This window comes from Tamandua tetradactyla, chromosome 3 (assembly GCF_023851605.1).
Source record: "Tamandua tetradactyla isolate mTamTet1 chromosome 3, mTamTet1.pri, whole genome shotgun sequence".
Classification (NCBI taxonomy): Eukaryota; Metazoa; Chordata; class Mammalia; order Pilosa; family Myrmecophagidae; genus Tamandua; species Tamandua tetradactyla.
In genome coordinates, this window is record NC_135329.1 from 208,705,067 (window position 1) to 208,718,840 (window position 13,774).

Consider the following 13,774-nt stretch of genomic DNA (forward strand, 5'->3'; position numbering starts at 1 on the left):
ATTTTTGTTATTTGGTGACACCGGAATTCTCTTGGCTAAAAATTCATTACTCTGTGTGCGAGCTGATGGGCAGAATCAAAATCCAAGTCTCAGAAACCTAATTCCTCTATCATTTCTGCCCAAGGCTTCAGCTATAAATTGCAGAAGTTGTAAATAAATGTCACAGTTATAATTGTGTTCTGTTCACTGGGACACGGAGGAGACACTACCAGCATTTGACTCCTTAGGGACTTGAAGGGCACATGGTGCAAGCTCTGTCAACCGAGTCCCCCTTGCCCTCCTGCACCTGCCTTGGAAATCCCAGGTTAGTTCTGATCTGTAGGAACTGACTTTCTGATTTCCTTCTGTCTTTTTTTTGTTGTTGTTATTGTGATAACAAATACGCACCATACAATTCCCCCATCTTAACCACTTTCAAGTGTGCAATTCGGTGGTATAAATCACGTGGTGTTGTGCTACCATCACCACTACCCGTGACCAAAACTTTGCCATTGCCCTAACTTCCTTAAGTGGCAAAATTAGGGGTTACTAATTACCACCTCAGCACTGTTGGATTAAAAGAGATAATTCAGCACTGAGCAAGCTCGCAGTAAAGAATAAGTGGAGGCGGCTTTAATTCTTCTTTGTAAAGATGAAAAGGATTGCTGTATGAGACAGTGCCCCGTGGACTGGAAAGCAGACTAGTTCTAGTTATTCCGTGCTTTGAACCTTGTTGTGTACAAGGCATGATGGAGTCACCAGAATCCTTTGAGGGCAGCAGATAAAATAGTAAAATGATGAAGAGGGACGTGTGGGTTTTTTTCCTCAGCCCACCTTGCAGACCCAGTTCCTGAAGGGAGTGACTGTGAATAAATCCTCCGAGGGACACTTTGATGAGAGAAGGATGTTCCTGGATCATAAATCCCAGTTCCCCAGGTGGGGGACACCCTTACTGTGGTCACTTTATAGTAAACCAGTGGCGCCTGGTGGATGCTTCAGGCAGGAACCAAGGAAGGCTGGCTGCCCAGAGCACTTGGGATGGGGGGTCATGGGGCGTGGCTCCCGCTCCTTCTCCCCTGCCTTCTGGACCTTGGAGCTGCACCTCCACCTTCGCATGCCTGATTCCATCCTGCGGCCACCTGCCGGCCCTGGCTGAGCAAGGCTGGGGTCTGCTCTAGCTGCATCCATGGCTCTTTCCCCTTTCCAGGATTTGTCCACGGAGGCTGTGGCTTTCTGCTTCCAGACTTGTTGGATGGCATGTACCAAGCACATCATCCAAGTGGTTGATATTTCTGGGCAAACTTTGCCATTTTAACCATGTTTAAGGGTACAACATTAATTGTAATTATAATTAATGCTAAGCGATCATCACCACTGTCCATTACTAAAACCTTTTTATTATACAACACAGAAACTCTGTAACCCATTGAGCAGTAATACCCCATTTCCCACCCCCTGGTAGTCTCTAATCTACTTTCTGTCTCTGAATTTGCTTATTCTGGATATTTCACGTAAGTGGGATCATACAGTATTTTTCCTTTTGTGTCTGGCATATTTCACTCAACACGATGTCTTCAAGATACACCCGTGCTGTGGCATGTATCAGAAAGTCACTCCTTTTTAATGGTTGAATAATATTTCATCATATGAATTATTTGTTTGTTCATTCATCTGTTGATGGACACATGGGTTATTCTATTGCAAATAATATTGTAAACAAGTATCTGTTCGAGTCCTTGTTTTCAGTTCTTTGACATATATTACCAAAGAGTGGAATTTACCCAGTCCTACAGCAAACATAAAAAAAAGTTATGTTTAACTTTTTGATGAGCTGCCAAACTGTTTTCCACAAAGGTTGCATCATCTTACGTTCCCACCAGCAATGTACCAGTGTTCCAATTTCTCCAAGTCTTCACCAACACTTTTTATTAATAGCCGTCTGTTCTAGTTTGCAAGCTGCTGAAATGCAATATACCTGAAATGGAACTTTTAAAAAGGGAAATGTATTAAGTTGCAGGTTTACAGTTGTAAGGCTGTGAAAAATGTCCAAATTAAGGCATCCAGAAAAAGATATCTTGGTTCAAGAAGGCCAATGATGTTCAGGGTTTCTCTTTCAGCTGGAAAGGCACATGACCTCCGCTAGCTTTCTCTCCAGGAATCTTCAGCAGCTTCCCTGGGGCTGTGTTGGTTCTGTTGGCTCTGTCGTTTCTGGTGGCTCTAAAGTGTTTTCCAAAATGATTTCCTTTTAAAAGGCTCCAGTAAGCAACCCCACCTTGAATGGGTGGAGACACATCTCCACCCATCTAATCAAAAGTTACCACCCACAATTGGGTGGGTACATCTCCATAGAAACAGTCAAATAACCCCCACCCAGCAATACTGAAAGAGGACTAAAGGACATGGCTTTTCTGGGGTCCGACACAGATTCCAGCCAGTGTACCATCCTAGTGGTTGTAAAGTGGTTTCTGATCGTAGCTTTGATTTGTGTTTCCCTAACTGATTGAACCAAATTTTCCTGTCCATCTAAAGAAATTTGGATTCCTTTAATTTGTTGCCTGGAGTTTGCTGAGATCGCCGGAAGAGAAATAGAATAATTTTTCTCCGAAGACCCCACCCAGTGCCTGGAGGAGGCACCCCCTCCACTGTGCATCACCTTATACTTCACAGCTCCCTTGCATTTGTGGAAGTGAGCTGGCTGGGAAACCTGTCTACCCCGACTCTTCCTTCCCTATCTGTCTGAGGATAAATTCCTTCCTTGTTTCCTGAACTTTTATCTCCCCTATTCTCCAGCTCCATTTATCTCCTGTTCCTGGGCCCTCCCCTCTTTACACCTAAGCCTTTCAGCTACTCCTTTACTCCTTTTACTTGGCTTCTTTTTTCTCTGCCAAACCAAACCCTGGTCCTCTTTGTTTTATGTCCTGAGTGATTTCACATCTTAAATTCCGAGTGTTTGGGCAATACTTCTTTGATTCAGTCCCTTTTTCGCCTATGCAAACTTTAAACATGCACGTTAGCTAAGCAGTGGGCCAGCTGCCAAGACAGAAGACATAAAAAAGTTAGGCCTTTTATCTCAAAATGTAGACATTGAAGGAACCTTTGTGGTAATTTAACTGGGCCATCCCTTCTACTATTGAATGACCCAGAGAAGCGTTTCCCAAAGGGTTCCTTTGAAGCACAATATTGCCAGATGCACATTCTCCAGCGGAAAAATCCCAAACAATGCCAAGAACTGTGTGGTCCACCGAGCCTGCGTGCTCTGTTTTCCTCCTGTGAGTTTTGGACACGTAACCGTATGGAAGTTTCCGGAAAGTTTCACAGAAAAGAAACCTGTTTACTTTGACTAGGAACTCTATAACAGAGACCATCCCTTCCAGCATGTTTGTAAGAGCTCTCCTTACTTCTTTGGTCTAGTTCTAGTCAGCTGCTTCTGCCAGACAGCACTTTCTTGGGTTTAGCTATAGCCCATCTCTGTCATTTCCACAGACAGAGCCCAGTTCTGTTTGTCCTTTGAGGCCCCTGGGAAGTTTAAATGCAACAGCTGACGACTGTTCCTTGTTCCTTCCACCCTGTCCTGGTGTGGGGTCTTAAGTCCTTTCATCTTCTTAGGTGCTCCCACTGACCTGGCCCTACATTGTTCTTGTCCTCCTTAAAAAGGAACATACATACAACTTAAAATTTCCCCTTTAACCCCATTCAAATGTATAATTCAGTTGTGTAAACCACACTCACAATGTTGTGCTAACATTGTGGCCATCCATTACCAAAACCTTTCCATCACCCCCACGGAGTAATTGTGTACAAATTAAGCAGTAACTCTCCGTTCCCTAACCCAACGCCCATTCTTGGTAATCTCTGTTCTAGTTTCTGACTCTATGAATTTGCTAATTCAAATTATTTCATATCAGTGAGATCATACAGTATTTGGCCTTTTGCATCTGGCTCATTTCACTCAACATGACGTCTTCAAGGCTCAGCAATGTTGACCCATGTGTTAGCACGTCATTCCTTCTTTTGTTCATCCATTCATCTGCTGGTGGATATTTCGGTTGCTTCTATCTTTGGGCAATTGTGAATAATGACACTATAAACATTGGTGTACAATTATCTGTTTGAGTCCCTTTAAATTATTTTGAGTATATACCTAGAAGTGGGATTGCCAGGTTATATAGTAATCCTTTTATTAACTTTCTGAGGAATGCCCAAACTGTTTTCCACAGTAGCTGTACCCTTTTACATTCCCACCAATAATGAACACATGTTCCTGTCTCACCACATCCTCTCTATTCTTATAATGTCTCTGTTTTTTTTTTTTTAATAGTTGTCATTCTTGTGGGTATGAAATGGCATTTCGCTAATGACTAATGATGCTGAGCAACTTTTTATGTGCTTATTGGCCATTTGTATACCTTTCTTGGAGAAATGTCTATTCAAATATTTTGCCCATTTTTAAATTGGGTTGTTTGTCTTTTTTATTGCTGAGTTGTAGGATTTTAAAAACTATATTCTGGGTATTAAACCCTAATCAGATATGTGGTTTCCAAATATTTTCTCCCATTGAATAGGTTGTATTTCCACTTTTGTGACAGAGCCCTTTGATGCACAAGCATTTTTAATTTTGATGAGGTCCCATTTATCTATTTTTTCTTTGTTGCTTGGGCTTTGGGTATAAAGTGTAAGAAAACATTGCCTAACACTAAATCCTGTAGATGCTCCCCTACATTTTCTTCTAGAGGTTTACAGTCCTGCCTCTTATGTTTAGGTCTTTGATCCATTCTTTAATGCAATTTTATTGATATATATTATATATTCACATATCATATAATCTTTCAAAGTGTACAAATCAATGGCTCACAGCATCATCATATAGTTGTGCATTCATCATGACAATAGATTTTTTAATCATTTTTATTACTCAAAAAAAGATAAAATTAAAAGTAAAAGTAAACAAAGAACATCCAGAACATCATATTATTTACTTATTTTTTCTCTTTATTTGCTTACTCATCTGTACCTACACTGGTAAAGTGAGTACCTTGATCCATTTTGAGTTATTTATTATTATTATTATTTTTTACAAGGGCAGGCTCTGGGAATTGAACCTGGGTCTCTGTCCTGGCAGGTGAGAATTCTGCCACTGAGCCACTGTTGCACCACCCTTGAGTTAATTTTTGTATAAGGTGTGAGGTAGGGGTCCTCTCTCATTCTTTTGCATGTGGATATCCAGTTATCCCAACACCATTTGCTAATGAAACTATTCTTTTCCAATTGAGTGGACATGGCAGCTTTGTCAAAAATCAGTTGGTTGTAGATGTGAAGGTTCAATTTCTGAGCTCTCAGTTCTATTCCATTGGTGGATATATATCTATTCTTGTGCTGGTGCCATTCTGTTTTGACCACTGCAGCTTTGTAATATACTTTGAAGTCAGGAAGTGTGGGTCCTCCAACTTCATTCTTCTTTTAAAGATGTTTTGGGAAATTCAGGGCCCCTTATTCTTCCCCCAAAATTGATGATTGGCTTTTCTATTTCTTCCAAGTAGGCCTTAGGTTAGGAATTTTTCTTTCTTCCTTTCTTTCTTTGCCATAGGAATTTTGATTGGGTAAATCATTTGGGGTAGAGTTGACATCTTAATGATAGTCTTCCAATCTATGAACATGGTATGTCCTTTCATTTATTTAGGTCTTCTTTGATTTGTTTTTGTACTATTTTGTAATTTTCTGTATACAAGTCCTTTATGTCTTTGGTAAACTTTATTCTTATATGTGTATATATATATATATATACATATATATATATATATGTATATATATATAAGAATATATATTGCAAACAACAAACATACAGACATTCTTGACATAGTTATAATCAGTGGTTCACAATACCATCATATAGTTGTGTATTCATCACCGTGATCATTTTTTGAACATTTGCATGGCTTTAGCAAAAGAAAGAAAAAAGAAAAAACTCATATATACCATACCCCTTATCCCTCCCTCTCATTGACCACTAGTATTTCTACCTACTAAATATATTTTAACCTTTGTTTCCCCTATTATTCATTTCTTATCCATATTTTTACTCATCTGTCCATACTGTAGATAAAAGGAACATTAGACACAAGGTTTTCACAATCACACAGTCACACTACAAAAGCTTTATCACTATACAATCATCTTCAAGAAACATGGTTACTGGGACACAGCTCTACAGTTTCAGGTACTTCCCTCTAGCAACTCTAACACACCATAAACTAAAAAGGGGATATCTATGTAATGCGTAAGAATAACCTCCAGGATAACCTCTCAACTCTGAAATCGCTCAGTCGCTGACACTTTATTTTGTTTCATTTCTCTTTTCCCTCTTTTGGTCAAGAAGGTTTTCTCAGTCTCTTGATGCTGAGTCCCATCTCATTCTAAGATTTCTGTCCCATGTTGCCAGGGAGGTTTACACCCCTGGGAGTCATGTCTCATGTGAGGGGGGGATGGATAGTGAGTTTGTTTGCCGTGTCCATTGAGAGAGAGAGGCCACATCTGAGCAACAAAAGAGGTTCTCTGGGGGTGACTCTTAGACTTAATTTTAAGTAGTCTTAGCCTATCCTTTGCTGGAATAAGTTTCATAGGGGCAAACCCCAAGACTGAGGGCTGGGCCTACTGATTTGCTTATCTCCACTGCTTGCGAGAATATCAGGAATTCTCCTAATGGGGAAGTTAAACTTTCCCCCCTTTCTCCCCAAGGGGACTTTGCAAATACTTCTTTATTCACTGTTCAAATCACTCTGGGATTTATCAGGGCATCACACTAACCTGGACAAACCAAAAAAATCTCATGCCTTATTCAAGGTTCCATGTACTTATGGTGTTCAATTAAACTGTCCATATAAGTTAAATTAGGAAATGCACTAGTCAAAATATAAATTTTGTACCAAATAAACATTTCTTGCTTTAGTCTTACACAGAAGTTGAAATTTTGGAATATGAATGACCATCTATTTCCAACAGCTTACAATATTGACATTCCTTTATTCTTCATGCAAAAATATTTTTCAATTTGTACAATAGTCACTATAATTGTACACTCTAGGCATTCCTAGATTATACTGTCTCAGTCTTTATTGTTTATCATTCTTAGCTATTTGATTCTTTTAGTTGCTATGGTAAGTAGAAGGAAGTGATTTCCTTTTCAAATTGCTTATTACTAGTGTATAGAAACATTAGTGAGTTTTGTGTATTGATCTTGTACCCTGCCATTTATAATTCATTTATTAGCTCTAGCAGTTTTGTTGATTTTGGGGGCCTTTCTGTTATATACAATCATGTCATCTGCAAATAGTCAAAGTTTTACTTTTCCAAGGTGAATGCCTTTTACTTCTGTTTCTTGCCTAACTGATCTGGCTAGGTCTTCCAGTATAATGTTGAATAAGAGTGGTGACAGTGGGCATCCTTGTCTTGTTCCTGATCTCAGAGGAAAGCTTTTGTTCTTTCACCATTGAGTGTGATGCTAACCTGTGCCGTGTGTCCCCCCTCTCTTCTGCCTCTAAGCAGAGATATCAGGTCATTCATGCTTTTCTGTTGAACAAGTTTAAAGAGCCATGTTTCACAAGTAAATGAGCTTATGACCCAACATTTCCATTCATGGATAAATGCCCAAGAGAAATGAAAACATAGGTTCACACAAGAAATTGTACACGAATGTTCATAGCAGTATTATTCATTAGAGCCCCCAAAATGGAAACAACACAAATGTTTATCCACTGATGAATGGATAAGCAAGGTATGGTTCACCCACACAATAGAATATTATTCAGCGATGAAAAGAAATAAAGTTCTGATACATACTACAACATGGGTGAACCTTGAAAACATTATACTAAGTGAGAAGCCAGGCACAAAAGGCCACATATTGTATGATTCCATTTTTATTAAATATCCAGAATAGGCACATCCATAGAGATAGAAAATAGATTCATGGTTGCCCGGGCTTGCGAGAGGGGATAGGGAAAGTGGGGAGTGACTGCTAATGGGTATAGATTTCTTTTTGGGGTGTTGAAAATGTTCTGAAATTAGTTAATGATGATAATTGTACAACCTTGTGAATTTACTAAAAACCACTGAAATGTTAGAAGAGTAACTTTTTTTTTTATTGGGAAATATAACATATATACAAAAGACAGTAATTTCAAAGTACATTGTAACAAGCAGTTATAGAACAGAGTTCAGAGTTTGGTATGGGTTACAGTTCCACAATTTTAAGTTTTTCCTTTTAGTTACTCCAAGACACTGGAGACTAAAAGAAATATCAAAATAATGATTCAGCAGTCATACTCTTATGTTAAATCCTATCTTCTCTGTTGTAACTCCTCCTTCTCTTTTGATCCTTCTCCCAGTCTTTAGGGGTATTTGGACTATGCCCATTCTAACTTTTTCAGGTTGGAAAGGGCTGTTGATAATATGGAATACAGGGATGGAAATAGTTGATGTTCTGGAAAGGCTGGCCCTCTGGTTTTCTGGTTTTCAGGACTTGTCTGACCTAGAAACCCATCAGGAGGTTGCAGGTTTCTGGAAAGTAATCATAGTGCATGGAATTTTGTAGAATCTCAGACAGACCCCTAGGTGTTCTTTAGGATTGGCAGGAATGACTTTGGTTGGGGTTTGGCAAACTCTGATAATTAGCAAAATCTAGCTGAAGTTAGCATAAGGGTAGTTTCCAGAGTAACCTCTTGGCTCTATTTGAACTCTCTCAGCCACTGATACCCTTTGTTACACTTCTTTCCCCACGTTTGGTCAGGAAGGCATTGTTGATCCCATGGTGCCAGGACCAGGAGCATCCCTGGGAGTCACGTCCCACGATGCCAGGGAGACTTTCACCCCTGGATGTCATGTACCCATGTAGGGGGGAGGGTAATGACTTTACTTACAGAATTGGGCTTAGAGAGAGAGAGGCCACGTCTGAACAACAAAGAGGTCCTCTGGAAGTATAGAAGAATGACTTTTGTGGTATGTAAATTTTATCTTTTTTTTAGAAAAAGCCCTTTATTTTTATGAGGTTACATGTCTACAGTGACCCAGTATACTAGTCAGGGTTCGCCAGAGAAACAGAACTGATAGGAGATACCTGTAAGTAGATTATATCTTAATAAAGCTGTTATTTAAATGATGAAAAGAAAAAAGTAAATGAAATCTATTCCTGACTCATTTTTAGTGAACCAATGGAAATCATTGCTTCTGTTTTGAAGGGCTCATAAATCATCTTTTGAAAGTACTAGATCCTGGGCTGATCCATCTGCAATTCTACTCTGTGCACCTCCTCCTTTTGGAATACCAGAAGCACTTTGCTCATCCCCTGTCTGGGGATATCTGTCATGCCCTTCACGGTTCCCCAGAACTCCCCAGCAGCCATCCAGGGATCTCATCTATGTATCCTTTAGCACCTTGCAATATAATTCTTTCTGCCAAGGAGGCAGCACCCAGGGGAGCCCAGAGATGCTTGGACAAAAGAATACATGGCAGAGGAGGGTGGCACATGCCAAGTATCAGAGGGGAAGGACAGACAATGGGTGCTACCGGAGGTCAGAGAAGAGAGCGAGCAGCTCTCTGAGCTCTGGCTGTAGGAAAGCCGCTGGAGAGCAAGGAGTGGGACTTTCTTGCAGGGGTGGGGGGTGTGGAGAATGGCATGAGTTGGCCACAGTGGCCGGAGCAGGCCATGTTGGGGAGTGCTGGGCCTTAAATACCACCAGCCCGAACTATTAGATTTCTACTTGCCCACAGGCTACATTTCTTGTGTAGTGGGTGGTGGGTGGTGGTTCTCAGCAGTGGTGGGTTGGAGAGGAAGACTGATTTTTTTTTTTTTAAATTAAGAATGGTGTTTCCACCTGAGCAACAAGGATTTGCTTGGGTAGCAGTTAATGAGCAGGACTTGCAGGGACAAGAGCCAGGGAATCTTGGAGAAAACTCTATAGCAGTGGAAGTAGAGTTGAGGACCAGTGCCAGGGGGTGCTGGGAAAAAGCAGAGGATGGGGTGACAGAGAAGGTTCCCTGGGGGTCTGGGTGGCATGGTGAGCCTGGGTTCGTTTCCCAGGGGGTTGGGGTGCTGGGGGGACACCCAGCAGAGGTTGAAACCCACGTAGAGCAGTAACCCACGTAGATGTGACCATTCACACCTGAGGACACAGTATACCGTCTGGGAGCCTGGTTCACAGCCACAGTGAAGGTGGGAGGCAGCTCCTGGAGGTGAGGAAGGGGTGTGGCACAGCGGGGTGGCGAATGGCGGCCAAGAAGCCTCGTGGGACTGGCACAGTCCATCTGGCATCAGGAGTGCTCAATGTTTGGTGCCCAAAATTGGGGACTTACAGGGCATGGCCTTATCGTCGTCAGGAAACTTAGGACCTAATTGAGATGTGAAAACAAATGCGTAGTACAGCATCCACTTCAAGTCATACAAAACCCAGAGGGGTTTCAAGGAGTGTGTCGCCTTTCTGATGAGGTGACCCTGGGTGGACAACGATGCAAGCAGGAGGTATCTGACATTTTGTTTTTCTTTCTTTCTTTCTTCACTACATGACCTTCCTTACCAGTGCCTTCCTTTCGTCCTTGCAGGTATGATGCCGGGCGGGATGGCTTCATTGACCTGATGGAGCTGAAGCTGATGATGGAGAAGCTGGGGGCCCCCCAGACCCACCTGGGCCTGAAGCGCATGATCAAGGAGGCGGACGAGGACTCGGACGGCAAACTCAGCTTCCGGGAGGTACCTGTGTCCTACTGGTCCTTCACCCCCCCCGGAGGGCAGTGCCGCTGAGAAACCCTCAGACTTGCATCCCCTGGACCAGAAATGGGCTCAGCTGCTCTAGAGTGCTGTTGGGATATTTCACACGCCATTCTGCTTGAAAAAAATATTTATCTTTAAGGAGACAGTGACCAGCAGAGCTGTCATGGGAAAATGCTTAGTAAACAGATTGGAAGTTGGCATGGACAGTGTGACTGCATTTGGGTAAAATTATACGTACAGAGAAATCTAGAAGGATGTTCAAAAAAATATTCATGGGGGGGTGCAACATTTTGGTTGTTATATAATTTTATACTTCTTATTTTGAAATTCAGTTTTATTGAGATATATTCACACACCATGCAAACCACCCAAAGTATACAGTCGGTGGCTCACAGTATCGTCACATGGTTGTGCATTCATCACTATGATCAATTTTAGAACATTTTTATTACTCCAGATAAAGGAATAAAAAAGAAAACCCCAATTGCCCCATTCCTCTTATCCCGTAATCATCCTATTCCTCTTAATCCCCCTATCACTGAGCTATAGTATTGGTGTTGTACATTTATTGTTGATGAAAGAATATGAAGATGTCACTGCTAACAATAGTCCGTAGCTTGTAATACGTACATTTTCCCCATATTCTCCTCCATTGTTAACTCCTTGTGATAGCGTCATATGTTTGTTCTAGTTCATGAAATAATTTTTAAATATTTGTACATACAGTCACTCACGAGCATTGTCCACCACAATATTCACTGTGGTATACTCTCCATGTCGCAACCCCAGCTTTCATTCTGGTGGCATATATGACTCTAAACTTCCCCTTTCCACCATATTCACTGACAACTCAGCACTGCTAATTCTCACAATAATGTGCTACTGTCTCCTTTATCCATTTCCAAATGTTTACTTTCAACCTAGTTAATATTCTGCACATATTAAGCATTGGTACCCATTATAGAGCCTTATTTTGTACCCTGGCAACCTATGTTCTATATTTTATGTCTATGACTTTACATTATATGCTTCTTTTTTTAATGCAGTTCTAGTCACACATACAATCCATCCAACGTGTACAATCGGTGCTTCTCAGTATAATCACAGTGTGATGCTTTCATCACCACTACCGATTTTAGAACATTTTCATTGCTGCAAAAAGAAAACCTCCTACACATTAAACCTCCCTGTTATTGACACTTAGCATTGCTGTGCTACCTGTATTACAATTGATAGAAGAATATTAAAATCTTACTGTTAACTATAGCTAAACTAAAACCTATAGTTTGCATTAGGTGTATTTTTTCCCATGTACAACCCCATTATTAACACCTTATAACAGTTACATATGTTTGTTCTAGTTCGTGGAAGACCATTCTGTGCTCTTTTGAAGGACAGTTTTGCTGGACAAAGAATTTTTGGCCAGAGGTCTTTCTCTTCAGTATTTTAAATATCATACCACTCTCTTCTCTATGGTTTCTAATGAGAAAGATCCTTTGTATGTGATGAAATGCTTTTCTCTAGCTGCTTTCAGAATTCTCTCTTTATCTTTGACATTTGACATTCTGATTAGTGTATGTCTGGGTAGATCTATTAGGATTTATTTTGTTTAGAGCATATCGCCCTTCTTTGACATGTATGTTTATTTCTTTCATAAGACTTGGGAAATTCTCAGCCATTATTTCCTTAAATATTCTTTCTGCCCCTCTTCCCTTCTCTTCTCCTTCTGGGACACCCATGACACATATGTTTGCATACTTTATGCTGTCATTCAGTTCCCTGAGGTCCTGCTCAATTTGTTCTGTACTTTTCTCTATCTGTTTTTTTGTCTGCTTGATTTTGGATGTCCTCTCTTCTAAGCTGACTGACCCTTTCTTTTGCCTGTTCAAATCTGCTGTTGTATGCTTCTAGTGTATTTTTATTTATTTATTTATTAAACATATCAACATCCAAACACAAACATTCTTACCATATATCATTCCGTTCTTGTTATATAATCAAATACACTATCATCACATAGTTGTATATTCATCATCATGATCATTTCTTAGAACATCTGCATCAATTCAGAAAAAGCAATAAAAAGAAAACAGAAAAAATTCATACATACCATACCCCTAACCCCTCCTTTTCATTGATCACTAGCATTTCAATCTACTAAATTTATTTTAGCATTTGTTCCCCCTATTATTTATACATTTTTTTTTTTTTTTTTTAAAGGAAAGACAGAGAGAAGGAAGGAAGGATAGAAGGAAGGAAGGAAGGAAGAAAGGGAAACATTTTTAAACATTTTCTTGTTTTATTGTATTCTGTTTCTCCGTTTTTTGTTACATGGGCTGGGGCCGGGAATCGAACCGAGGTCCTCCGGCATAGCAGGCAAGCACTTTGCCCGCTGAGCCACCGCGGCCCGCCTATTTATACATTTTTAATCCATATGTTTACTCGTCTGTCGATAAGGTAGATAAAGAGAGCATCAGACACAAGGTTTTTACAATCACACAGTCTCATTGCGAAAGCTATATCATTATACAATCATCTTCAAGAAACATGGCTACTGGAACACAGCTCTACATTTTCAAGCAGTTCCCTCCAGCCTCTCCGCTATGCCTTAACTAAAAAGGTGATATCTATATTATGCATAAGAATAGCCTCCAGGATAACCTCTCGACTCTGTTTGGAATCTCTCAGCCATTGGCACTTTATTTTGTCTCATTTTGCTCTTCCCCCTTTTGGTCGAGAAGGTTTTCTCAATCGCTTGATGCTGAGTTCCAGCTCATTCTAGGATTTCTGTCCCATGTTGCCAGGAAGGTCTACACCCCTGGAGTCATGTCCCACGTAGAGAGGGAGAGGGCAGTGAGTCTGCTTGTTGTGTTGTCTGAGAGAGAGAGAGGCCACATCTGAGCAACAAAAGAGGTTCTCTTGGGGATGACTCTTAGGCCTAATTTTGAGTAGGCTTAGCCTACCCTTTGCGGGGTTAAGTTTTATATGAACAAACCCCAAGATTGGGGGCTCAGCCTATTGCTTTGGTTGTCCCCA

The 13,774-nt window shown here is 40.7% G+C and overlaps 1 protein-coding gene across 1 annotated transcript in view; it reads left to right on the forward strand.

Moving 5' to 3' along the window:
- The window catches only part of EFHD1 (EF-hand domain family member D1), a 69,060-nt gene that overhangs the window by 19,525 nt on the left and 35,761 nt on the right, over positions 1–13,774 (forward strand). The window contains exon 2 of the mRNA XM_077152065.1: positions 10,570–10,717. Within this exon, the coding sequence (XP_077008180.1) occupies positions 10,570–10,717 (148 nt within the window). The remainder of the gene's footprint in view (positions 1–10,569; positions 10,718–13,774) is intronic.